At 43.9% G+C, this 26707-nt stretch overlaps 2 protein-coding genes across 2 annotated transcripts; both read right to left on the bottom strand.

Annotated features, from left to right (window-relative positions):
• Positions 1-2706: 2706 nt before the first annotated feature.
• Positions 2707-15983, bottom strand: AS3MT (arsenite methyltransferase). The gene is given in 12 exon segments (XM_082224866.1): positions 2707-2784; positions 2786-2836; positions 9250-9384; positions 9543-9685; positions 10249-10380; positions 11045-11126; positions 11642-11711; positions 12136-12272; positions 12910-13060; positions 13837-13964; positions 15639-15670; positions 15898-15983. Coding segments are annotated over 12 exon segments (1125 nt in total). The 5' UTR covers positions 15899-15983; the 3' UTR covers positions 2707-2721.
• Positions 15984-19012: 3029 nt separating this feature from the next.
• BORCS7 (BLOC-1 related complex subunit 7) lies at positions 19013-26611 on the bottom strand. Its single transcript, XM_082224865.1, has 5 exons — positions 26206-26611; positions 23343-23405; positions 21733-21776; positions 20998-21018; positions 19013-19848 (listed from the first exon to the last, which is right to left on the bottom strand). The coding sequence occupies exons 1-5, from the start codon at positions 26353-26355 to the stop codon at positions 19797-19799; spliced, it is 330 nt and encodes a 109-aa protein (XP_082080991.1). The 5' UTR covers positions 26356-26611; the 3' UTR covers positions 19013-19796.
• Between the last annotated feature and the right edge of the window lie 96 nt (positions 26612-26707).

Here is a 26707-nt window from a genome sequence, read left to right as displayed (position 1 = left end):
TATGCAGAACTGAAAAATCACAGGTAAATCTAGGCGTTTGATGCAGACTTGGAGAAACGTAACATTTCTAGGTGTCCAACTTTTCTCCTTGGCCACAGTTGCCCATATACTGGTAACTTCACAGTTGGATTACTGCATTATATGTGTGGCTACCCTTGAGGCTGAGGGATACGGGTGGCGCTGTGGGTTAAACCACAAAGCCTAGGGCTTACTGATCAGAAGGTTGGCGGTTCGAATCCCCACAACAGGGTGAGCTCCTGTTGTTCGGTCCCAGCTCCTGCCAACCTAGCAGCTTGAAAGCATGCAGTGCAAGTAGATAAATAGGTATCACCCTGGCGGGAAGGTAAACGGCGTTTCCGTGCACTGCTCTGGTTTGCCAGAAACGGCTTAGTCATGCTGGCCACATGGCCCGGAAGCTGTACACCGGCTCCCTCGGCCAGTAAAGCGAGATGAGTGCCACAACCCCAAAGTCATCCGCGACTGGACCTAACAGTCAGGGGTCCCTTTACCTTTACCTTTGCCCTTGAGGTTGGTCTGGAGACTGCAGCTGGTGCAGAATACAGTGGCTGGGCTGCTTGTGGGGTCAAACTACTGCTGGCATATAACACCTTGCTCTGAGGATTTGCACCGTTTGCCAATCTGCTATCAGACAAAGCTCAAGGTGTTGGTGCTAGCATAAAAGTCCCTATCCAGCTCAGAACTAGGTAACTTGAGACACTGCCTTACCCCTTATTCATCCCGTGGGTCTCTGCTGCCTATGGTAGAGCTTGTCCCGCAAGTTCCAAAGTTCTCAGAAGTCTACTCCACAATAAATCAGAGCTGGCTTTCAGGAGCACAGAATTGCCCTCGTTCTGTGGAACAGCGTTCCTGTCAAAATACAGAAGGCATCCACTGTCTGCACTTTCTGGAAACAACTAAATAAATTTTTGTTCTGATGTGTTTTTAGTTGTTTTTTTCCAAACACACATACACCTGCTCATTTGCGTGGTTTTACTGTTTTTTGTTGTTATGTGTTGCCATGAGACATTTGTGCAGGTGATTAATAAATTAATAACAGTAAAAAAGAAACGCTAACATCTGATGCTTGTGTCTGAGAACTGCCTAAGTGTTCACTGTATATTTTCAAGGGAGGATGGGGAGAAAACCAGAATTAGTTGTCTGAAGCCGAAAGTTGGAAGATTCAGGACAGATAAAACAAAATACTTCACACAGCACATAGACTATGGAACTCACTCCCACAGGAGGCAGTGATGGTTGCCAACTTGGTTAACTTTCAAAGAGGATTGGCTAGATTCATGGAGGATAAGGCTATCAATGGCTTCTAGCCCTGATAGCTATGCTCTGCCTACACGTGCCAAGGCAGCAATACTTCTGAAAACTACATAGTTGGCAGAAGTCACAGAAGGGGAGACTTTTCTTGTGCTTTGGTCCTGCTCGTGGGTTTCCCACAGGCATCTGCTTGGCCACTGTAAGAACAGGATGCTGGACTAGATGGGTCTTTGGCCTGATCCAGGAGGTTCTTCTTACATTTGTATGACTCTGCCTCCAGGGACTGCCTGCCTCTGCCTCCCATTAGTTGCCCTGGTCACCATCTCACCAACTCAAATACTTACCAGCCGCCGCCACTAACAAATGCTTAAACAAAATCATCTGATATATGTGAACTTGTTCTTCTATCTGCCACTTGGTTTCTCAGAGATCCACAAACAGACCTTGACATAAGCTCTGGCTAGAAATTAAAACAGAATTATCAAACATCCTTAGGCTAAACATTCCCAGATTATAAAAATGGCACCTCAGGCTTGTTTAAGAGACTACTAAAATCCTAGCCAAGACACTTGCATTACCAATCAAACTCCATATATGTTTTCACTGAACTGGGAAACGATAATATTTACACAAGGACAAAAGGCAACTGCTGCTTTTCGCATTGGATATTCCCAAAGAGGAGGAACCAAAATGAAAACCAAGAAGGATGTTTCCTGGCAGCAACCTGATGTCAGCATTATCACTTGATTATTCTGGAAGTTGCTGGGCCTCCCACTAGTGTCCGCTCTGCCCTATATATCCAGTTGGTTTTTTGTGGAAGAGAAGGGGGCATCTCCAAGAGGGGGTCTTCCTAAATGCATGGGTAGGCAAACTAAGGCCTGGGGGCCGGATCTGGCCCAATTGCCTTCTAAATCTGGCCCACGGATGGTCCAGGAATCAGTGTTTTTTTCCATGAGTAGAATGTGTGCTTTTATTTAAAATGCATCTCTGAGTTATTTGTGGGGCATAGGAATTTGTTCATTCCCCCCCCCCAAATATAGTCCGGCCCCCCCACAAGGTCTGAGGGACAGTGGACCGGCCCGCTGCTGAAAAAGTTTGCTGGCCCTATTCCTAGAGCAACTGGTCTAGATTGCCCTGCAGGCAATATGTGTGTTTGACACCATCTTGAACAAGACCTGTCAGTGGCCCCCAGAACTATCTGCCTACACTTTTGGTTCCATAATTTAGTGCTAAACTGCAACATTCATTATTCTCTCTCTCTCTCTCTCCCCCCCCCCCCCCGCAATAAAAGGGTACAAAACTGGTTATAGGAATAAGTACAGTCCCTGTTCATCTTGGAATTCTAAATCCAGTTCAACATTCAAAAGCCTTACCGCTCCCCCTAGTGTTCATACTACATACCTTTTTGAATGCCTTTCCTCCTGCTGCTTGTTTAATCAAACCCTGCCAGAGTTATCTCAGTTCATACAGATCGAGTTTAGAAATATGTTGGTTCAAAGTCCTAATGCTGAAGCCTACAACGATCTATCGCTATCTGTAGCTCCTGTTTTGTCAGCTCAGCAGCTCCCTACAGTTTAGAAAGAGGACAAAGCTAGCTGTAACAGAGCATAGGGAGATTATTTAATATATATAACCCCTTTATAACCCCTTCTAAAAGATCAAGTTTATGGGTGTCCACTTCCCAATGATGCCATTCAAGAGTATTGTGAGTACAAGGGAAGAGTCTGAGATACAGAACAGTACCCTTCACTTACAGAGGATTTGATTCAGTGTCCCAAGCAACAGTATTGCTACCTCTCACATGTGATAAGCCACTACTCTCTTCCTGCTGGATCTTTGGCAGTTCTTTAAGGCAGGGATAGTGAACCTGTGGATCACCATATGTTTTTGGACTACACTTCCATCAGCCCCAGCCAGCATACTCACCAGCAAAAGCAATTAGACTGCCAGGTTGCATAATAGGGCCTTCTCAGTGGTGGCTCCACAATTTTGGAATTCAATTCTAGAAGGCTCTTGAGAATAGGCAAGCCCCATCTCTCACATTTTTTTTAAAGAAGGCCTTAACAACCTATTTTTTTCTCAGTAGCTTTTTCTCAATAGCTCAATAGCAATCTGAGGAAGTACGAATGAGGGTAGTTTATGGTTATTGTTTTATGCTGGTGATTTTAATGTTATTATTGTTTATTGTTGCTAACTATGGATTTTTAACAGTTTTATGGAATTTATTTGTGTTCAAAAATATTGTAATCCGCTTTACGGTGGATTTCTTAAAAAAAACAAAACACAGTGTATTAATTCCTTAAATAAATGGTCAGGAATGATAACCATTATAGTCCAGCCACATCTGGTTTCCCACCAATGCTTTAAGACAAGATATTTTCACTCTTGAGACAATATACACCAACACAGCAGAGCATCTAAATGCCATAATTTATTCCTTTACTCTGACCGCAATCTCTCTTCTTGCTTTTCATTTTTGGATTTATTCCACTGTAGCTTTTCAGACTCTTGATTTTACACTGAAAGGTTCAGCAGCATGCTTTGGCTCCACAGCATCCTGAGGGATTTTGTGTAGGGACATTTGGCTCCATCTGCTCCACTAACTTAAATGGATCCCTGAGTTTCTCCTGCTTAAAAAAAATAAATACAAGCAAAAACAAAACAGGGTCAAAGTGAAAAAGGCGATGAGGATCTGTGTTACCTAAGCTAGAAAGGGCATGTTTTCACTGTTTCTTTTTACTTTAAGTACTGCAAACTTAGTGCTTCTTAAAAGTCAGTTCTACTGATTCAAACTGCATACAAGAGGGATCACTGCAAGCAGTTCACCAAGGAGTGCAACAAAATACTTTTGAACTCATGCACATGGTGTCTTTCAAGGGCTAAATCAGTTCCCAATTTCACTTCCAAAAGAGGTAAAACCAAAAGGAAGGCCTCAAGGTCTTTCCTCATTGTTTGTGGTATTTAGAGTAGGTACAGATAAAGCAACAAGGCTATATGCTATAGATACGCAAAAGAAAATGAAGTATAGCACAGAGATAATGAATGAATGAGTTCAAAGGATTTTGACAACAGGCTATTGCTTTGACTGGCCACTTAGTTTGGAAGTATGTCTGCACTAGCTCATTCTTAGAGGAGCTCCCTTTCAACAGGATAATCACATCATATGCTTTGTCCTTGCACCATCTGTGCCCGATAAAAACTGCAATTTCTGGGTTTTTTGCGTGAAAGTCATTATCTCATTCAAGGGGAATTAACCGTCCTATCCCTAAACATGGATAGATGCCTTGGAGTGACTCTCCTCCTAGGCACTGCTATGCTGCCTCCCTTAGTGTTGATTTAGAACAGGGGTCGGCAAACTACGGTCCAGGGGCTGGATGTGGCCTGAAAGGGTCGTGAATCTGGCCCACACGGCCATTAGAAAACCCCCGCCAAGTGTCTGAGGCAAGCATCTGCGACACAGTTTTTCAGCGGCGCGGGGACTGAGTAGTCAGTTCCCACACCGCACTGAGGTAAACTCTGTCGCAGCCTTTCATTTGTAGAGCCACTGCCGACACGCAGCAGCTCAATGAATGAAAAGCCATGTTGGAGTTTACCTCAGCATGGCACAGGGACTGACCAATCAGTCCCCGTGCCACGCTGAGGTAAACTCTGATGCAGCCTTTCATTCGTTGAGCCACCGCCGACACGCAGTTGCCCACGGCTCCCACAGCAATGGGGAGCTGAGCACAGAGTGACGCAGGAGGAAGCAGTGAGGGGGTTGGTGGCTTCGTCAGTCGCGGCTTCGGCGAGCTTGTGGGGCTGGCGCTGAGGATGCAACTGAAGCTGGGCTTCCTCTTGCGTGCGGTGCTGCTGCTCGGCTCCTACCTGGGGCTGCTGCTGCTGCTCTGGTCGTCGCTCTCGCCCCGTGCCAAAGAGCTCAGCCCAAGGGACAGGATCCGGGTGAGTCGCTGCTTCCCAGCTGAGGGAAGGCAGAGGAGGAGGTGGGGTCTCTGAGCCCCGACAGTGGACCTCCCGACCCCAGAGGCAGCCCTTCTCCCTTCACTCCCTGCTGCCCACCTGCTTCGGAGGCACTGGGCCAAAGCCCTCTTTCTCTCTGCCTGGGCGCCTTCCTCTTCAGCCTGGGATGGGGCAGGTTCTGAAGCGGCAGCAACTGCTGTCCCTGCCCAGGCTGAGGCCTGTGGCATTGGCGAGGCCTGAGAAAGGGGGAGGGAGCAGCGAGGGGGCCGGCGGGAAGTCATGGCTGGCGAGGCAATGGCAGCGCTTGGGTCCTCCTCCCACAGTGGGGACTGTGACTGAGGGGGCTCCCGGCTCCGGCTTTTTCTTCTTCCTCCCTGCCCTCACCCCCCCCCCTGTGGCGGTTCATATTTTTTTCTAAAATATAGTCCAGCCCCCCACAAGGCCTGAGGGACAGTGAACCGGCCCCCTGCTGAAAACGTTTGAGGACCCCTGGACTAGAACGTGGGAGAGCAGGATGCCAATCCCCACTTGACCATGAAGCTCATTGAGGGACTCTGGGCCAGTCACCCTCACTTAGCCTAACCTACCTCACAGGGTGGTTGTGGGGATTAAAAGGGGGACGACCACCCTGAGAGAGAAAAGTAAGATACAAAAACAATAACTAACTAACAAACAAGTACCGTAGTTTTCGCTCCATAACACGCACTTTTTTCCTCCTAGAAAGTAAGGGGAAAATGTCCGTGCATGTTACGGGGCGAATGCTTCCCTCCTCCGTGGTTTCCAGCGGGAGAAGAGCCGCTGAATGGGGAAGAGAGAGTGCCTGCTTCTTTAAAGGAGCAAAGCGGGAGGGGAGAGGAGCCGCTTACACGAGTGTAAGCGGCTCCTGTCCGGTTGGCTCCTTTAAAGCAAGCAGGCTCTCTCTCTCTCTCCTCCCCACTCAGCGGCTCTTCTCCCGCTTTGCTGGAAATAGCAGGAAAGATTTTCAGCTCGCTAAGCGGAGGGGGGGGAGGGAGAGAAACAGTCTGCTTGCTTTAAAGGAGCCTAGCAGACAGGAGCCGCTTACACTCGTGTAAGCGGCTCCTGTCCAGTAGGCTCCTTTAAAGCAAGCAGGCTCTCTGTCCCTCCAGCAAAGTTTTTCAGCTCGCTAAGGGGGGGGGGGGAGGAGGGAGAGAAGCAGAGCCTGCTCCACGCATGCTCCTTGTCCCTTGAGTGCTTTTCCTTCCCTCCCCACTTTAAACGTGGTTACAAAGCACAGATCCACATGGATCCTCAGGATTTTTGCACTGGGTCACCCCAAATTCACCATCAGATCACATAGCATGTCCATGGCTACAGTTTGCACCAAAAAAATCACACACCCACTGTTGCCTGGGGTTGCAGTGGTGCAAAAACGTGGTTACAAACATGGATCCACATGGATCCTCAGGATTTTTGCACTGGGCTACCCCAAACTCACCGTCAGATCACATGTCTGTGGCCACAGCATGAACCAGAAAAATCATACATCCACTGTTTCGTTTAAAATACCACAACCTACAACCTAATTTTTAAAATGTCATCCATAAACACATGCAGCTTTGGGATTTCAATGTAGGTCACACACTGGCAACAAGACCAGCCCTAGCATTAGGGATGGTGTGTCTGCAGGCAAAAGCAGCTAATTCTGAGTATCATGTGACGGCAGGAAATTGACAATTATTTAATATATTATTGTTGTATTTTCACAACCAGGGAGAAGGAGAAGCCCTTGTGGGATCTTCTGCCCCAGGCGCCCAAATAATGTGACCAGCCTTGGGTAACATGTACCTTGATGTGTGAGCAAGGGGGCAACATTTACAGCTCTGCCTCAAGCAGCAAAATATCTTGCTTAGGCTGCCCCTGACCTTGGTATTTTGTTGACCTAAATCCTTTCATCCACACATGAGAGCAACCTGTCCTAAGCATAGCAGAGTCTATCCTTGCATTGTTCCTTCCAAAACAGGATTTTAATCCTTGGACTGAAAAAAGCATACATTTTCCAGTGCTTACAGCAAGAGGCAGGATATTGGGGGAAAGTAACCAAGAACTGGCTTTGGACTTGCTGGTTAATCCAATCCTGACTTAGAAATTCTGTGGTGTGATATATAAGCTTGGGTTACATTGCAGTGATGACACAGAATCTTTATTACAGAAACCAAACTTAGTTGTGTCTGTTGGGAGTGGAGTTAAGCCTAAAGCACCTGACTGCAAACCTCCCCTTGGGCTTTGCTGCTTATCTAAGAAATGCCTCTCGTGCCCTCATCCTCCCTCTTCCATACGCCAATAAGCAAAAGGTTATCCTTTCTAGGACACACAGCTGTTTGCCTTCATCAGATGAATTGGGAGGAGGGAATAGGCTTCTTATAGATAGACCAGCTCCAAAATAGGGTCAGGGCCGGAGGGGAAGGCTCAAGATTCAGTTAAGCATGCTGGATGTACAAAGAAGCCCCTGGGGAATCCAAAGCACTAGTCATCCTTTCATCTGCCGCTGCAACGTACCGCACTGCTCAAAAGGGCTCCCTTTCTGCAGGCAATCATTTTAAGTCTCAGTGTACATGCACTGTGCAAATTACACAGGTGTGACTCCAGATTAATGCAGGGCTTGTTCGCGTCATCTTTTCTGAACGGTCTATGCATTAATTTCAAGGCTGGAATGGCTTCACAGACTGCTGGAATGTATCTACTGAGATACTTAGCAATTTGTAGTTGATGCCAGAGACCCCAAATCTAATTCTGGGAGGATCAACATAGCTATTCAGTCTGGACGAAGCACATTTCAACATAATTTAGATGCACACAGGTCGTATCCACACTACACATCTAAAGCATATTTATACCACTTTAAGAGTCATGGCTTCCCCCCAAAGAATACCAGGAACTGTAGTTCCCTTACAGAGCAATTATTCCCAGCACCCTTAACAAACTAAAGTTCCCAAGATTCTTTGGGGGAAGCCATGTGCTTTAAATGTATGGTGTGGATGTGACTTTAGAGTAGGCATGTCCAAAGTCCATTTCGGGGGCCTAATCCGGCCTGCCGTTTGGGTTAATCTGGCCCCTGTGACAGTTTATTTCCTGGGTTAAATCCTAAAAAAAAGCTCAACAACTTTGGTCGGCCCCCACGGCCCTTCACTTCATCAAATCTGGCCCTCATTGAAAAAAGTTTGGACACCACTGCAGAGGAATTTACAAGTTTTGTCTGGCACTGCTAGCCAGCTAAAACTTCTGGTTGCCAAACTGACCCTCAATCTCTAATTCAAACGGAGGGACAGGATTTTGTGTCGATTGTCACATGGAGCTTTTGAAGCTCAGAAATGGCATACAAGAGCCCTCACTTGTTTTTCTCTTTGCACCATGCTAGTGTGAGCACCTTGGATTAAGCCCCAAAATGAACTAAGCTTGGCAAACACATCTTCCCTAGTACTATTACAGTTTGCTCAACTACAGGAGCAAGACTTGAAGAAGTCTGCAGCAGACCTCGAGGGGGAAGGGCAGGTCTGAGAACAGTAGATGTTACTGAAGTGTGAAAACCTCCCTTTCAGTCCATCTCATTTCTGCAGAACTGCAACTCCCACTGACAGTCCACACTTCCATGGGAAAAAAGACTCTGGAAATCTGCAGAGATGTAAATAAACTCTGCAGCTCATGCTTATGAGGAGTGTGGTAGTTTTATCACAATCCTAAGAATAGAAATTTCCTTTTATAATTTCATTGTAAAGTAAAAATCACTAGTCTGGCATAAGGCTCAGTAGGCGTTAATCCAGACTGGATTATTGCAATGCGCTGTCCTTGAGGACAACTCAGAAACTTCAACAGACCCAAAATGCACCCACCAGATTACAATTCAGGGTTCCATTTAGAGCTCATACAACCCGTGCTTTAAAACAGTTGCATTGGTTGCCAGTTCATTTCTGTGCTTAATTTAAGGTGCTCATGCTAGTGTTTAAAACCACAAATGACTTAGGATACAATAATGCTCTATTAGTATTGCTTTAGGGTCTAACCAACCTTTTGCTTCCCAGGAATATAGCCTTCTGGGGATGAGACCTTCTGCCCCACTGGATGGATCAGGAATTTCCTAGAAAATCTTGAGTTCTGTAGAATAGCTGCTGTCTCCTCATCCACATCCACCACTTCTCCTTGCTGAGAAAGGAGGGGAAGAGGGTGAATGCAAGGCACATCACAATTAACAAACAATAAACAGGCCAGATGGGTATGTATAGGCAAGGGCTTATTATATTTACCTTCTGTTGGCTACAGCCCTCTTTCACTTCAACCCCAATGCCTCATCAGGCTTGTACCTTGAACCTGTAGTTAATGTCAAGCTCTAGTTCCTTCTCATGCCCAGGGATTCCTCCTTTGTAAATCGCTTCACACCACTGAGCTGACCCATCCTTGGGGATCTTGAAGAGGCGAAAAGTAGCAGAAACAAACTGGGAGTCACCTATAATCAAAGTGGAGGGGCTTGTGTCACTCCTGAGCAATGTCACAGTACAATTCCCACCTCAGATGTGGGCTACCAGATGCATGGGGAGGGGAAGCCAGGTAGGTAATTTTCAGGGTCTCTCGTCAACTACAATACTAGCTGTGTTTTATGAACCTGGATTCCTCCCTCCTCCAAAGATGTACATGCCTGTGGATTCAGAGACCAAAATATTCACAAAATATTTTTGCAAGCAAGAATTCTCAGGTTAGCAAATTTTATTCCTTGTCCCACTTTCCTCGAAGCTATGTATGCAGGTAAAGAAAAGATAGGAATACCACTAACCATTTAACCAGGCAACCAAGGTGTGCATCAGGAACATGCCCCCAAGTCTCACGCATCTAAAATTAATTAACCCTGACTTAGGGCAAAATGACATGTATAGCAGGAGAGCCACAATCTGATCTCCCAACAGCTTTTGTTTGCCAAAAAAAAAAGGTGCAAGGAGGAGGGGCAATCTAGACTGAAATAACACTGAAAGTTGAACGAGGAGGCTGACTAAGGGTGAAAAATAGTACTCTTACCCACGGCATTTTCCAGCTCCTTGTTAGCAAGGGTTATTCGAGAGGCAGCAACCAACCGAGGTGGCAAGAATCCAACTTCCTCAGCAATTTTGTACAGATCCTTCCACCACAGGGCTCCCCCTAGGCACTCACCTACAGATGGTAGGATGACAAAAGTGATCATTTCCAGATAGCATGGGAACAGGTACATGCAGCTAATTAATGCAGGATTTAACCCTATCCACCCAGCCATCAGCTGACACCACAAGGGCCATCAGCTGATGAGTTGTTTGGGGGGAAATAATCTCACAGGCCAAGACTGGCCTCCACACTGAAGGTTCCCACCCCTTCTGTAGTATCAGCATAGGATTGTTGCCCCAATCCACAGAACCTTACATGTGGCAGCAGGCTTCTCCAAGGATCTCATCCATAAAACTGATCATTGGTTCTATGCTGGGGGCACCCAGAAGATCCCGTAAGTTAGAGCTGGGCTGGAGAACTTCAGGTTTGGGAACTGAACATGGCCCTGCATCCCTCTCTATCAGGCCCTTGGGAGACTGTATCCCATGAGACTGTATCCCACCCACAGCCATGCTCTGCACCCTCATGGAGTGCTTCTGCCCAGCTGGAATATTTTAATGAGCTCTGATCATTTCTGCTACTCCTAAGGCCTGTATGGTATTGAAAGACATTGGCCTATGGGGGAAAAATGGGTTACATATTTGAAGCAATCTTAAAATGGTATATCTGACAGGAAGATGCAATGCTGGCTACCGTTTTTCAACTGGGTGTGGGAAGAAGAGAATAATTCACTCACCCCACAAGACTTTATGGTTCCTGGTTTCCTGTGGCAGCTCACAGTTGGCATAGACATCACTGAAATACATCTCCCCACCTGCCTGAAAGAGCAGGTAACAAGAAGGAAACAAATAATTACTGTTTCCACGGTTTGATAGGCAAAAGAGAGCCGCTGTTTGCTGCCAGTTTGGTTGCTTGCTATGGATGTGTTGTGTCTTCAAAGGGAAAGCAATTCAACCATGTAAACTAATCTTGGGGAGGCAACCCATTCCTACTAGATAAATTCAATCCTCCTCCTCCCTTTGTTTCTATAAACAGGGCCCAGCAGTGGCTGGAAACTCAAGAACATTGAGGAGAAACATCCCAAATGGAGACCGGACATATCTTTTCCCTCTAAAGTCTTTGATTTTCCAGGGATTTCTTTCTAAATGCTGATCTGCATAGGTTCTCCTATTCCAGGAGTTTGAACACTCAACTCCAATTACACTTTCCCCCTATTCTTTAGTGTACACCTGGGCAGAGCTACGTGCAGAAGAAAATTCTCCTTTTCACTCAGAGTCCTCCCTGTTGGCCTTAGTTTGCCTAACATGCCTTATGCAACCAGCCCAGTGTTTACCTTTAACACTCGATAAGCTTCATGCAGGACAGCTCTTTTATCAGGGGACAGATTGACGACACAGTTGGAGCTAAACAAGAGATAAAGCCAACTTATTTATTTGATTTATTTGTTCTCCTGCTCTTCCACCTGAAGGAACCCAGAGCAACTGTGCATCATCATAAATGACACGTCATTATTAAAAATGTTGCAAAACTGTTAAAGCAACTAAAACCAAGTTTGTGTATATAAACAGCCATTTCCAAGCTGCTGCGTACCCTCCCTCCCTCCAAGTTCTAAATGCCTCAGTGAACAGAAATATTTCCAGACTACATCTGAAATGATGGCAACGTATGGGGCAAACACACTTCGCGTAGGTGCTACTGATAGCCACAAAGCCTCAATCGCAGCACAGCCTGGAATATGGCATGCAGTGCTAAATCCAGAAACTCAAATATAACCCCCCGTTTCCAGCCTATCTGCTTGCAGAGGAAGGGGCTAGAAAAAGGACCAACATTACAAGGTTATAGCTTTCGTCCTTCAAGCCGGCTTCACCCAGTTTCTCCATGTAGCCCTGGATAAAGTTTACATTGGGCTTCCGGTAGCCAAATTTGTTCATATGATAATCGATATGCTTCTTCGCCACTTCCACCTGACGGAAGGAAAGCAAGGATGTAAAAGATAGAAATTCAGTACAGAAGTATATGTGCAGGATAAAGCAGTGCTAACCACACACAGAGAAGCTTTGCTTATATGTTCTGCCATTAAACCCATCCCACCTACTCTCCTTATGCCAGAATACCAGCTTGCTCTTCATCCTCCTGCCATCCCCAGATGTGATATCAGTCTACGCATGATTTCATTCCAGTTGGACTTGTTGTACATGTTCCAAATTGCATATAGTAGTAAAAGTATTTCCCAGCATCCTTCCTGGGTGCCCACAGAGACCTTCCTAGCACCCAAAGGGTCTCCCCACCCCACTGAAATTAGGTTTGAGAGGTTGTATTTGTCTTGCTTAGGTGTAGTGTGTGTGTGTGTGTGGTGCCTAAGAGAGTTTTTCTAGTTTGCAAAGGTGTCCAGGAGTGCAAAAAGGCTGGTGACCACCTAGGTTAAGGACTGCAAACGAGGAGGCTGCACATGGGTGAGATGCCAGAATGGGAGCTTGTGTGAAAAAGGTAGGTCATGAAGGAAGCTGCATGCCAAGGAGTTTCAACAGTTATGCCCTCCATTTAGCAATCTGAAGGTAAACATGACAGTCTTGAATCAGCACGCAAAGAACAACCTCTTACCTGGGATTCAGTCATGTCTACCCCGGTCACATGTCCATTCTCCCCAACCATCTTACTGAGCATATAACAGTCTCTTCCACTCCCACAGCCCAAATCCAAAATCCAGCAGTCTTCTAGGCATTCTGGGATCACCAGGCCACAGCCATAATACCTAAGGGAACAAAGGATAAAGCAATGCGAAAGTGAAACACATTTTGATGGAGACAAGTGGGTGGTCCAGATCAGCAGTGAGATGAGCCAATCCTCACCAAGAAGCACTTCATCAGATAAATACAACTCTTGTGTTGGCACCTGCTGTTCTTGAACACATCTGCCACTGCTGAATAGTTTGGTTTTTAAATCACTGCATGGGTTAGTCACCACATTATTACATATTCAGACAAATTAAAACAAATACAATGAAGGACATAGAAAAACAATAGTTGGCCTATGACCCTTGCAATTTAACAGCACAATCCCAGGCATGTCTGCTCAAAAAAGCGCTATCAAGTTCAATGAGGCTTACTCCTACATAAATGAGTACAGGCTGCAACCCTAAACACACTTACTAGGGAGTAAATTGCACTAAATATAGCAGAATTTATTTCTGAGCAACAGTGTATGGGATTGCACTGCAAGATCTACAAGTTCTTCCCTAATCACACATATTATTCTCATTTTATTATTATTTTGTTTAGATTCAGCCTACCATTTACACTGACTGATCAAAATTCACCCTCACTGATTAATCAACTAAAAGCTTTACTTGCTTAATCTGCCAGTTAAATGACCTGCCCTAATCTTTTGGTTTGATTTTATACTTGATATGGCGTAGAGGGAAAAGGTTAAATAAGGATGAGGGGGAAATTAGATCTCCTCCCCACTTTCCATAATGCAACGGGCAGTAACTCATGAGATCAAAGTTCACTCAATAAAACAATACTGTACTTTGCCGAAACCTCCTCATGCACACATTGTAGGGCTTCTCTGGCGAATGTGGGCAAAGGCCTTGCTACAGTACAACAGGCATTGGTTTTTAGGTCTTCTTTTTTCTTCAACTCTTTGCCATAGTAATCCTAAAAAGGGAAACAGAAATTACCGGTATATACAACACGTTTGTAGCTTATAAAGAATGGCTGAAACACAAATGATGAAGGCAGGTATGTCTGGCACCAGCAGTTGGCCAAGACAGGCACTGGCTGAGGGCCCAATGGGCTTGACAGGGTCCCCCAGAAGTCTGGCTCAACGCAGCCAGGCCACTACATTCCCTGCTGGGATCCTAGGTGCTTTCCCATGGTGGGTGGCACCAAATCTATTGATTTGACAGATCTATGTGCCAGGGCATGGCATCTGAGGTAATTTAAGAGGGTAGGTCCCCAAATTCACTCGCTGGTCGTATTGTTCTAACCCCGTCAATTCACTTTAAGCATTTATTCCAATATATTTCCAAAATTTACTCCAATTTTTCAGAAATTTAAGACTATAGATTGAAAATCAAATACGTAATGGAAGGAGATATTTGATACTTATCAAAAGGACGGAGGGAAGTTTAGATTGTGTGTTTTTCTTTTTTCGGATGTGTGGTTTTTCTTTTTTTTTCTTTTTTCTTTGTAATTTTTTCTCTGTATTTTCATATATGTCTGTTTTTTGTGTATAACTTCAATAAAAATGCATTAAAAAAAAAAAAGAGTGTAGGTCCCCTTCGTGGATCACTGCCTTGTCGTGGCGAAGGGGCTTGAATAACTCCAAGAAGCTATGAGCTATGCCATGCAGAGCCACCCAAGACGGACAGGTCATAGCCGAGAGTTTAGACTAAATGTGATCCACCTGGAGAAGGAACTGGCAACCCACTCCAGTATTTTTGCCATGAAAACTCCATGGACATTAAGAAGGAGAAGCTTTGAAAAGAAATTTCCCAGGCATGCTCTGGTTCATAGGGACAAAGAGGGCAGGTAGGATGGGAGCCAATCTTAGCTTCCATTTAAAAGCACTTTTGACCATCTGCCACTGGAGTAGGACCAGGGCCTGGTGGATGGCAGAGAACGCTGCCTGCATCAAAACAGTTGTGGCAACAGAGGAAGAATGTCCACCACAGTCAGTGTGTAATGTCCTATTTGGGGAGGACCCTCATCAACACCATACCAAGAGCGCCCCCCCCATCCCATATGTCAACTGGCACAAAAGATAAGGCCTCTTCTGTGATGGCTCCAGGATATAATCTAAGCAGACTCTACAAACGTTTCTATTCATGATGACTGTTTTTAGTAGAAAATCGTTAAATTTAATTTATTATTTCCAAATAATGTAAAGTACATTGGGCTGTTCTGTCTTTAGAGACTCTTTAAGCCTTTGATAATTTGGAATGGGCTTATTTAATCAGAGTGTTAAAATCTAGGAAATTTGACCCAAAATCCATTTCAATAGTAATTTGTACTGTTTTAAACACTGTTTTCATGAGGGGGTTGGAAAAAAGGTGATTGGCTGATTGAGTAATACTGGACACAGTCACCAGGCTGGATAAATGAGAATATATGAGGACAACGCTGAGATAAGCAGCCATGGATCAGAGGCGAGGAATGAGAAAAATTAGACACGGAAAGGCTTCGTTCTAAGTGGGCAAGAATTGTGTATATAAATGTTATACCATAAGGCCAAGATTAAGTGTATATAATGTGCATTAATGTGGAACAGACCATTGGGATCACGGTGAAGGAAGGATACGTCAAGATCTCCGCATCAAACTACCTCACCTGGACTTCTGTATATATCCGCTCCGCAGCCACTGTTAAGAAAAGGAAAAGGTCAGCACACCGTGTAAACACACTTCACCCGGGTTATTGGGGGAGCTGCAGACGTAACGCTCCGCTATGCAGCGGATTACCAGAGCCAAATGTAGCCCTTCTCCAAAGGGGAACTCAGCCCCAAAGACGGACTCTAGGCGGGTCTCCGCCTCGCTGACTCACGAGCCCCCATGCTGCCCCGTGAGAAGAAAGCAGCAGCAAAGCTTACTGAGAGCGGCGCCTCGAGCTCTGGATCCCACAGCGAAGCGCCGGAACAACGAGGATCAGCCAGAGCTCCTTCGACCACGATTGGAGGAGGAGCGATTGGATTGTGTTACAGGAAGTAGATGTGGCTTGTTTCTACAGAGGTCGCAGGGCCAAGAGGCGGCGCCTCGCGGCTATTCCTCCGTACAGACGGTCGTCTCGTGGCTTCCGAAGAGGACGAGAGACCGCGGGAGAAGCCCTCGCTGGAATTAGAGGCTTCGAAGGCTTTGCTTCGCAGTCTGCTGCCCCGTTCTGTTTTCACGCCACTCACGAATCTGGGAAATTTAGGAACCCCCCCCCCAGTGCCGGATTTACGTATAAGCTAAACAAGCTACTGTATAGCTTACGGCCCCACTCTTTTGGGAGCCCCGAAAAAATTTAAAGGGGGAAAAACCCTAGATGTACATTTCCAAAATATAAGATAAAAACAAATAAAACCTACATACAGCAAGTGTTTTGTGTTGTGTAGGCTCCTATTTGTTATGTGCAAATGGCTTTAGATACCTATTAGTTCCATAATAGGTCCATATATAGCATATATTCAACACAAAAAACAGCAACAATTCGTTGTTGACAAAGGACAGCTGGATATATAAAGGGCCCCATTACCTTCAGTAGCTTAGGGCCTCATCAAACCTAAATCTAGCCCTGGATCAGACCCAAAGTCCGTTGGTCCAGCGTCCTGTTTCCCACAGCAGCTAAGGAGATGCTCCTGAGAAGCTTCCAAGCAGAACATCTGCCTTGTATGCAGATGCCAAATTCAATCCCTAGCATCTCCCCCGCCTGACACCCTAGAGCTGCTGCCACTCCTGGAAGGCGCGTTCCTCCCAGCAGCTGGTATTCACGGACACGCTGCTTCTGTAGCTGTTGCATTGTAGTCATCATGGCTACCAGTCTTGAAAAAGGAAGCTGGCTTAGATTATGAGGGCCAATAATTTCCCTGTATCAGAGTTTCAGACTAAAAAAATTATTACAGGATAAGCTTTTGAGAGCCTCATTCCACTTCATCACATCATTAAGTGTTATTCTGAGTTGCAGATAGCGAGGCGTCGCGAGGCTTTTTGTTGCCTTTGCTGCATAAAACTACCATGGCTACTCCTCTGGAAATACAAGACAATTCACATTAAATTTGGGAGTAGGGCAGTTTCTAACGCTCAGTTTACATAACCTAACTTACATAGCCTAACTTCCTTGCTGGTCTTCTGTTTAAGGCCAACTGTACAGACCCTCGACCCACTGATTTTCATCCTTGCCTACAAACCACACACTAGTGAGGTCAAGAGAGCCATTGGAAAAAATATTCCTGCACATGCTCTCTTGCAGAGTAAATAAAGAAAGAGTATACAGTGGAACCTCGGTTTTCAAACGTAATCCGTTCTGGAAGTCCGTTTGACTTCTGAAACATTCAAAAACAGAGGATCAAAGGGCAGCTGGCAAATCTAATTGGGGAAAAATGAGAAATGCGTTTGGCTTCTAAGGCACGTTCGAAAACAGAAGCAGTCACTTCCAGGTTGTTGGCTTTCAGCTCCTGAAGAAGAAGAAGAGTTTGGATTTGATATCCCGCCTTATCACTACCCGAAGGAGTCTCAAAGCGGCTAACATTCTCCTTTCCCCTCCTCCCCCACAACAAACACTCTGTGAGGTGAGTGGGGCTGAGAGACTTCAGAGAAGTGTGACTGGCCCAAGGTCACCCAGCAGCTGCATGTGGAGGAGCGGAGACACGAACCCGGTTCCCCAGATTACGAATCCACCGCTCTGAACCACTACACCACACTGGCTCTCACTGAAACATTTGGCAGCCGAGACATTCAACAACCAAGATTTGATTATATTTTAAACCATTCATTGATATGCAGGAACTTCTCCTTCCCAAACTGATTATACTTACCAGATGCAATAGTCAGCTGGTGGCTTGATTTTAAATGTTTATGTTTTATTGTCAACTGCTCTGGTTTTTTATGATTTAGCAGTATATAAATATTTTTCTAAATACATACATATATATTACAACAATCACAATAATTTTGAAACAGTCTCCCCCCCCACTTTTAACAATTTCATTTTTGTGTAAAAATGGAATGGGTCAGCATTGGAACAGTGTAAATTGGACTTGCAATGAATTGTTGTAATGTGGAGTGTTCCTGTTCACTTTTCATGGCAGCCAGCCACTCAATCTCTTCTCACACCATTTTCCATTGTCCATCCCAGCATTCCATAGCCACTGAGCATACTCAGTCCTCACTGGGTTGTTGGGGAAGGATTCCCCCATTAGGGTTTTTTCATATAAAGAATTGTTGTATTCTGCAAACCCAAGCCTGCTGATATTTCCTTCTTGTGAGTGGGTGACATCATTTTGGCTAAATAAGTAACAGCACTCATGTCTGAATGTCGCAAATACAGTGATGGGATCACTCTTTTCCACAGATATGTATTTAACTGGTACTAGATATGTATTTAACTGGTTCTTGTTCAAAAAGAGGAAGAGGTACAGCAATCGTAACATATATTGCCTGATTTTGTGTACAAAATACTTCGCTCCTTCAGTTTTTTGCAATTTCTCAATGAAGCATGAGTACCGTTCTCTGAAGAAAATACAAACAAAAAGGAAATGCAAATATATTTTAAATACGTATTTTAGATCAGTTCTGTTTCCCATGGGCTTTAAATTAGTTCAAGCCACAGCACTGTATAAATAAGGTATTGCATGTACATCTGCAGCTGTATATCTGAACAGATTACTGGTTCTGTAGGCTATTACATAATGAAGCCAAGGCTGCTTAATCAAGAGCCGTAATAGCAGTGAGTGCTTAGGAATGTAGCCCAAGGCCAAAACTGACAGCAGATGTACAGACTTAAGGGACCTCTTTCAAACACTTTCTGCAAAGGAAATACACAAACTCAAGTAGTTTCAGAACAGCTCACACTCATGTAGCTAAAACTGCATTATTATATATTATAACTGCATTATTTTGTATATTAATACAAAAGTTAAGTTCCACGTGTTCAGTGGGGACTACAGTATTCCCAGATAAATGTGCACAGGATTGCAGCTTAAATTAGAAACCATTGGCAGCTATATATATTGATGTATATAGATTGATTTATTTGCAAATTGGATGAACTTAGTCTTTTAAAGAAAATCTAAACAAGCTGTCAAATTTCATCTCTGCACACTCAGCTCCCACTAAACAAAGACCAAGTTGGGAGGGGAAAAATTCCAGTCCTCTAACTCTTTCTTTAATTACTTAGGTAGTAAAACTAGATAGATTTTCATGTTCAGGGATGCAAAATGCCAGTACAAAGTGATGGTTGAACCTATGCACAATAACCATACACAGGGAACCACCTGCATGCAGCTTTTTCAAACAGCTTTCTAGTGCTCATCCAGCTACCATGAGATTGTATTCCTCAGCCCTGAAACATGAAAAATTTCAGCCTACTGATTAATCTGACCGAGCTCTGAACAGAGAAGAGTTTCATCCTTTAAAGCACTCTAAAACAAAACAAGATATATTTCATTTGTGATCTCCAGAAGTGTAAATCCTTGGAAAAATTAATCCATTAAAAATATGCACACATGGGATTGCAGTCTGCAATTAGATACATTAAAATAGCCAGCTTTTTATAACTGCAACATTGGCGATGGAAAAAATCCAAGAGTTTCCTCCATTTGCAGGTCAGAATCTTGTACACTGTGCAATGTACACTTTCCATCATTACAAACTGGCAGATTATTTGGGGATGAGATCAGTCCCATAGTGCATTTGGTGAAGAAGGAATAGAGGAAGGGTCTCCATAAGTCCTCAGACATGTATTTTCTCAGTGGTTTCTATCAGCTCTTTAACACCGTGCAACAGTCTCTCTTCATTTCAGAAGGTGAGTCAGTTGGTCGCGCAAATTTGAAGACTGTTCAACACTGAAGATGAGAAGGAAGACTTCAATAGACACTCAAGGATATTAGGATATATTAAATATTGACTGTAAATGGGCCAGTCTGGGCTGCTTCTGCAATGTAAAGATGGACCAGGGTTGTCAGGATAAAATGGGGAGGTATCTGCTGATTTAGTCCACTAATCGCCCCTCCCAAAATATCCTTTAGAGATTGAAAGAAGAGGACACCCTACGTCAACAAGAAGGGAACAGATGCTTCCATTTTAAAGGTTAACATTTAATATCCCACTGACTGACCCAAAAGGTTCTTGCAGCAGCTTAAAAAAATAGAAATAATGTTTGTTTTTACCTAACAAAACCACTTTACACCCAGGACTCAATTCAATTGCATCAACAACCAAGTAGCTAAAGATCCAACATTCTAGATACTTATCTTGAAGGGAGTCCTGACTTACTTCCAACTAAACATGTCTAGGATTGGACTGCACATCTTTCTGACTGAGAAATAAGGGCGAGGAAGAAGTGAGGTGTAAATGGGGACAATTTAAGCGAAAGCCATAAGCATGAGGCTCATTGGCAGAATGAATCTGAGCTTGAGCGATCAGGATGTCACCTAGGAGAGGAACCTTTGAAGTGCAATCCTGTGGGTGTTTCCTTGGAAATAAGTCCCAATGTGTTAAACAGGGACTGCTCACCAGTAGTAAGCCTTACTCTCACAAATGGAGGTCAGTAGAGCAGGAAACAGAAACCATGGTGGAAAAAGCCAAAACAGTAAAGAGTATAGCCTTCTTGGTCCACTCACCTTTTTAAAACCATTTCTATATATCAAACAGTTTTATATATGCTTTTATTATATTGTAAACTGCTTCAAGATGCTTCATAAGAAGCAGTTCATAAATTAAAGGCTCTGAGTTATTATTTATTTATGTATGTATTTATTTCATCGCACATTTTACCTGTTTTTACTATGTTACACTTCAAAAATCAAGCAATATCACTATTATTTAACATTTATTTGGTCCCAGCAGTGTGCCACCTTTGTACAGTTTTGTACAGAGGTGATATAGTCCTAACCTATTTGGTTTACATTCAAAATAACATGAACAGAAGAAAAGGCAAAAGTAGCAAGAAGGGGGAGTGTAAAAGCCACTCAAATAAAGCAGAGCAAACTTACTTTTTCTGAATAGCTTCTTGCCTAGAAAAAAAAAGATGCCAATATAAAATAAATTATAAGGAAACTGGCTGCAAGGTGCTTAAGAACACAAACAGGTTGAACTGAATTCTGAACTGATGAAAGGCGGCCTGATTTCAGGAGGCTAAATAAATGAACGAGTATCAGGTTGACTTCACTTCCATGATATATAGAACTGAACTGACATCCTGAAATTGCTACCAGTGTTGCAAAGAAGCTTGTGAAGTAAAGCTGCAAAAAGATAAATCCTACTTCTGAAGATTCCTTTTATGATGGCTGTTAGATGCTTCTCAGAGATGTGTAAGCTAAAACAGCCTAAGAGTCAATTTAGCTCTTTTATCTTAGTAGTTAATAACAGAAGCTATCTTGGAATGCTGGTAGTAGAGGACAAGAGTAACAAAATAATGCAGTGTGGAGTGTAGCTGTTCAAGATTCCAGCATTTTTTGTTCCATTCTACAATCCCCAACAGTCAGGCAGCATTCATTGGACAATAAGCATGTTTGGGAAGATTTCCTCCTTAGGGTCCCCCCCCCAAAAAAAATGTTTTTCTACTTCTGCAAATCATGGAGTTCCCACAAGCTTGCTGAAATGTCACTTTTGTGTTTGGTAAGTGAAGTTTTGGTTACATCACAGCCTGGACACTGGAAACATTGGAGGGGATGAGATTTTAATAGTCCTGGTCAATCAAATAAAGAGTACACAATGCATATACTTACTGGTACTGCAGATGAGTAGTTATAATGGCCATTTTCCTTAAACTCTGCAAAGGAGAAAATATTAAATACGGTAGATTTCCCCTCACTATGATTCTCAATCATTACTCATGGCATTTTGTGTTACACTCTCCTAGCCTTGAGTATCTGTTGTTCTGAATGATCTGAAAGCTTTTGAAATTAACTTTATTTAACAATTTTATTTTTCCAGCTCTATACCTAACCACTTCATACATTCTCCCAAATTTTTCAGTTCTGATCATGACACACCCTCCTAGAACTCATTTGGGAGCTTCCCTTTTAATTTTATTTAATACTGGATTTCAGATTCAATTCAGTAATTTTGGAATTCTAATCCTGAGAGCAACAAGCAAGATTCCTAATTGGCAAGCTTGATTAAAATAAAAAATAAAAATCTACCAGGCTTGGGCTGGACAACATATAGCTCATATACCATCTGTAACCAACCACACCATCTGCCACCAGCCATGGCCTAAAGTTCATCACCAGCAACTGTATAAATTATGGGAAAATGTAATTGCATTTTCTAGTTTTGGTTAAGTTTCATAGGAAGCAGAGTTCCCCTCTTAGCCACAGAAGCTGAGGAAGCTCCCTTGCCACATAGACTGGCTCACCTAGAAGTCTGTAGACTGCCAATACTGCTCAAGAATTAATAAAATAAATAATAAACCTTTATTGTCACTACACCGCCTGTATGCAGTGAAATTAAACAAGCCCCCCCCATACACTTACTTACTGAAATGCCAACATAAATCACGAAGGCACAAGATGGGAATTATTTGGGTGAGGATGGACAGATATATGAGCCAACCGTATGTAGCAATGTCCACAGTCCCATATTTCAAAGATGAACAACTAGAGATGAATGGGGGTTTTTTTGTCTAGCTCAAAGCTGGTAACGTTCTTGGTGTAGATAACAATAAGCCAATGACTGTTTAATTCTCTTTAAATCTAACCATTAATACTAATTTCAAAGCTATTCTGATAAACAGGTAAAGGTAAAGGTACCCCTGCCCATACGGGCCAGTCTTGACAGACTCTAGGGTTGTGCGCTCATCTCACTCTATAGGCCGGGAGCCAGCGCTGTCCGCAGACACTTCCGGGTCACGTGGCCAGCGTGACGAAGCTGCTCTGGCGAGCCAGAGCCGCACACGGAAACGACGTTTACCTTCCCGCTAGTAAGCGGTCCCTATTTATCTACTTGCACCTGGGGGTGCTTTCGAACTGCTAGGTTGGCAGGCGCTGGGACCGAGCAACGGAAGCGCACCCCGCCGCGGGGATTCGAACCGCCGACTATGCGATCGGCAAGTCCTAGGTGCTGAGGTTTTACCCACAGCACCACCCGCGTCCCTTATTCTGATAAATACATAAACACTAATGTAGACTATTTGAAAATGATAAAGGCAGGTAGCCTATAGTACTTCTGGGGTGAAGTCCAGATCATGTTAGGAATGGCGGGGAAACAAACACCTTTCAATTCCTAACCCTGCACTTTACGAGTCACCTCCTCTTTTTCCCATGTCTTGCAGTTCACAGAGAAGAACCTAGTTATCTGACAAAGTCCCCACTTTTGTAGCTCAAGTATTTCTTACATCTTCTGAGTGCAGAATGGCATCCTCTTGCATCACCATGTTTCTGGCAGCTTGTCCTAAGAACTGAAAGACATGGAAGCCACAGTAAGACACACAAGTTTCCTGTTCTTAGGTGCCAGTGATGCAGCATTCCACTGGTCCTCAAATGTGCCAATTCTGCTCATAGCTTACTATTTCAATAGCATTTAAGCAATCTAAATGTAAGAATTATTGCAGGCTTAACAAACAGAGGGTTAAAAATATATATTATTTGAGACTCATGGAAACATGCAGTCGGCTGCCATGAGTTTGGAATTCTCTTTTCTTTTGACACAAGGTTTCAAGTAAGCTAAAGAATTAATACTCCAAAGCATGGGTAGGCAAACTAAGGCCTGGGGGCCAGATCTGGCCCAATCACCTTCTAAATCTGGCCCACAGATGGTACGGGAATCAGCATGCTTTTACATGAGTAGAATGTGTCCTTTTATTTAAAATGCATCACTGGGTTATTTGTGGGGCATCTTCTTCTTCAAAACATAGTCCGGCCGCTGACAAGGTCTGAGGGACCGCCCCCCCCTGAAAAAGTTTGCTGACCCCTGCTCCAAAGGCTTGGGGATATTGAGATGCAATCACGAGCAGCTGAAATCGAGACTTGACAATCGAATAATTTGTATGCTTCCTTTATTCCATTGAACTTATCCCTTCTAAGATATCTGGTAGACCTACCAAACGTTAAAATGAGGGTAGCCTTTACACAAGCAAGGTTAAATGTCCTTCTGCTAGAGGACTAGATTAGCTGGCACAAAGGAATTCCTAAGAAGGACAAAGTTTGTGGTTGCAACTCTGTGTCAATAGAAGACACAACTCATGTGCTACTATTCACCCATTGCTAAGGGAAGGTCACCCCCAGCAAAGACTTGTTTTTTGCTGTCTCTTGTATATCCTTTCAGAATATCTGAATTTCTTGCTAAGGCTCTACAAATCCATGCTATTAAACTTAAAGGGGTTATAGGAAATGATTTATCCTTTAAAGGTTAAGGAGCAGAAATGTAAATCTCTATTATTAATATTTTTGTTATCATTTTCATGTGTATAATGGCTGTCTGCTAAAACACAATAAACTGACTAATTCTTATTTATATGTTTTCCAAAAGAAAATAAAACAAATTGTACAGCATTTTCCAATCAGCATTCCGTTAGTGTCTGACTTCCCCTCTACCCTTCCATGGTTTCCTCAAATTTCCTAGTACTGCTGCATATTATAATTATTCTATGCCTTCTCTCCTCCACCGTATTCGCAGTATACATTTTCTGCTGTTCTTAGTCAAATCCTGCTTGCGTTTTAACATGTTTACAATAAAAAAATAATAATCTACAAACATTTTCCAATCCTCCTTGAAAAAAGTCTCATCTTGCTCTGTAATTTTACTAGTTAAATTTGCTAATTCAGCATATTCCATCAGCTTCAACTGCCAATCCTCTTTAGTAGGTACTGCCTCATCTCACAATTTTTTGTGTACATATAGTATACTTGCTCACATAAAAGAATTATTTTATTTTTTTGGTACATCTGTCCCAGTTACCCCTAAAAGAAAAGCTTCTGGTCTTTTGGGTAGAGCCACCTTAAATATTCTCTTTACCTCGTTATAAATCATCTCCCAGAGTTTTAACCCAGGGAGTCCCAGAAAATAGGTAATGCCATGCAGCCCCCCCCATGAGCCTCTCTGAGGCTGTTGCCTCAAGTGGCACTTTGAGAGGGGCAACAGATTTGCTCTGAGTCCTGCACCCGCCTCCTTGCATTCTGCCAGGAGTTCTCTGCAAGGGTATTTATTTATTTATTTATTTATCTATCTATCTTTATATTTTTAATAAAAATCTCAAAGCGGTTTACAGCATATTAAATCAATAAAACAATAGCCAGGCAATGTTCCTCTGGCCTCATGAGGAGCCTCTTCAGTAGGGCTCGTGAGTCTGGGCCTCGTCCGTGACTAGGCCAAGCGGAAGGGGCCTTGCAGGGAACGGCTAACCTCTATTCTACCTTATTCTCATGAGTGGAAGAATTTTAATGTTTTCTGTATGGGAGCAAAAATAAATAAATAAAAAGTACTTCCAAACACCCCCCATATACTTCTGTATTTGACAACTTCTTGCTTTTAAGGCCAACATATCTTGCAGATGTGTTCAGCCACTTGAATGTAATACCTCAAAATAGGGAATAAATTTTACAAATTTTGACTGTTAAAAAGTCAAAATCCTCCCTCCCAGGCAAAAACAACAGGGCTTTTGTCCTTTTCAAAAGCATCATCACTCATGTTCTTTAATAAATGCAAGCAACTTGTATCAAATCCCTACCCCCACCCCTTTCTCAACTTGGAGACTGTCAGTTGCTGGGAATCACAGGTGGGCAGAAGGCTGTTGTTCTCATGTCTAGCTTGGGGGCTTCCCACAGGCATCTGGCAAGATGCTGGCCCAATCCTGCAGGCTTCTCTGCAGAAAGGCAGACCAGGATTCGATTGCCAATCATCTGTCAGCCCGAATAATATTTTATTATTGCAGCTAGTGGGAGAGAACTACTACGGCTTTTAAAAGGAGGTGGAAACAGCAAGTGTGCTGAGAACTTTTGATTTTAAATCCCCGTTTAGATTCCCATTTTTAAAACCAGAACAAGGAGTACAATGGAAAGCACTACTCAGCTGCTGTCCAACCCCCCTCCCCCCATGCCTAGGGCACCACACACCCTTTAAAGCGATAGGAAGCTGGAGCAGTTCCAAAGCAGCCGACATCCCAACGAGAATACAAATCCCACCATGCATTGCGCTCCCCTGCTGCCGGTCTAAAGTTTTGCCCCAGCGCAGTGCTTTCTGGGCCTCGTAGTCTCTCTCACCTCGGCGCTCCGCGAACCCTTCAACACCTGTTTGGTGAGGGCGATGACATCCGTGCCGCAGCTGGTCACCTTCTCGGTCAACAGTCCCTTCACCGAGTGGCCGAATCGAGTCTGAACGTCCACGGCGCTCGCAGCTGAGGGTGCCGCCATCTTGGTAATGTTACCCGCCCGAACAAGCCCGTCACTCACGTGAAGGATGCAACGACGGCGAGCGAGAAAGGGCAAAACAGGTGAAAAGGCAAGACGGCGAAGCCGCTCTCCCAGAGGGTCCAGACCACGATCTTAGGGATGTTGTGTTCTCAGTCTGTCAGACCCATACAGTCAGACCTTAAGAAGTAATGGGGACATGCCCTTCCCCATTATTATTTATTTCTCAGAATCACCGCTTCTTCAAACAAAGTGATCTATTTGCGCGCGCGCGCACCCACCCCTCAACCAAGATACTCAGATATAAATGAGAACAGAAAACAGAATCACAATCCCAGCCAATAAAATACAAATG

Source organism: Podarcis vaucheri, assembly GCF_965113315.1.
Source record: "Podarcis vaucheri genome assembly, chromosome: 5".
Classification (NCBI taxonomy): Eukaryota; Metazoa; Chordata; class Lepidosauria; order Squamata; family Lacertidae; genus Podarcis; species Podarcis vaucheri.
The sequence above is the reverse complement of the archived record's forward strand: the minus strand, read 5'-3'. Positions and strand labels throughout refer to the sequence as shown.

Bases quoted from the DNA above. Each gene is read 5' to 3' on its own strand.
- BORCS7 (XM_082224865.1), bottom strand. From the start codon at position 26,355: ATGGCGGCACCCTCAGCTGCGAGCGCCGTGGACGTTCAGACTCGATTC. The intron at 23,406-26,205 runs GTGAGAGAGACT...CATGTCTTTCAG, and splicing joins AGGGTTCGCGGAGCGCCGAG to TTCTTAGGACAAGCTGCCAG. The intron at 19,849-20,997 runs GTAAGTTTGCTC...TCTCATCTTCAG, and splicing joins CAAGAAGCTATTCAGAAAAA to TGTTGAACAGTCTTCAAATT.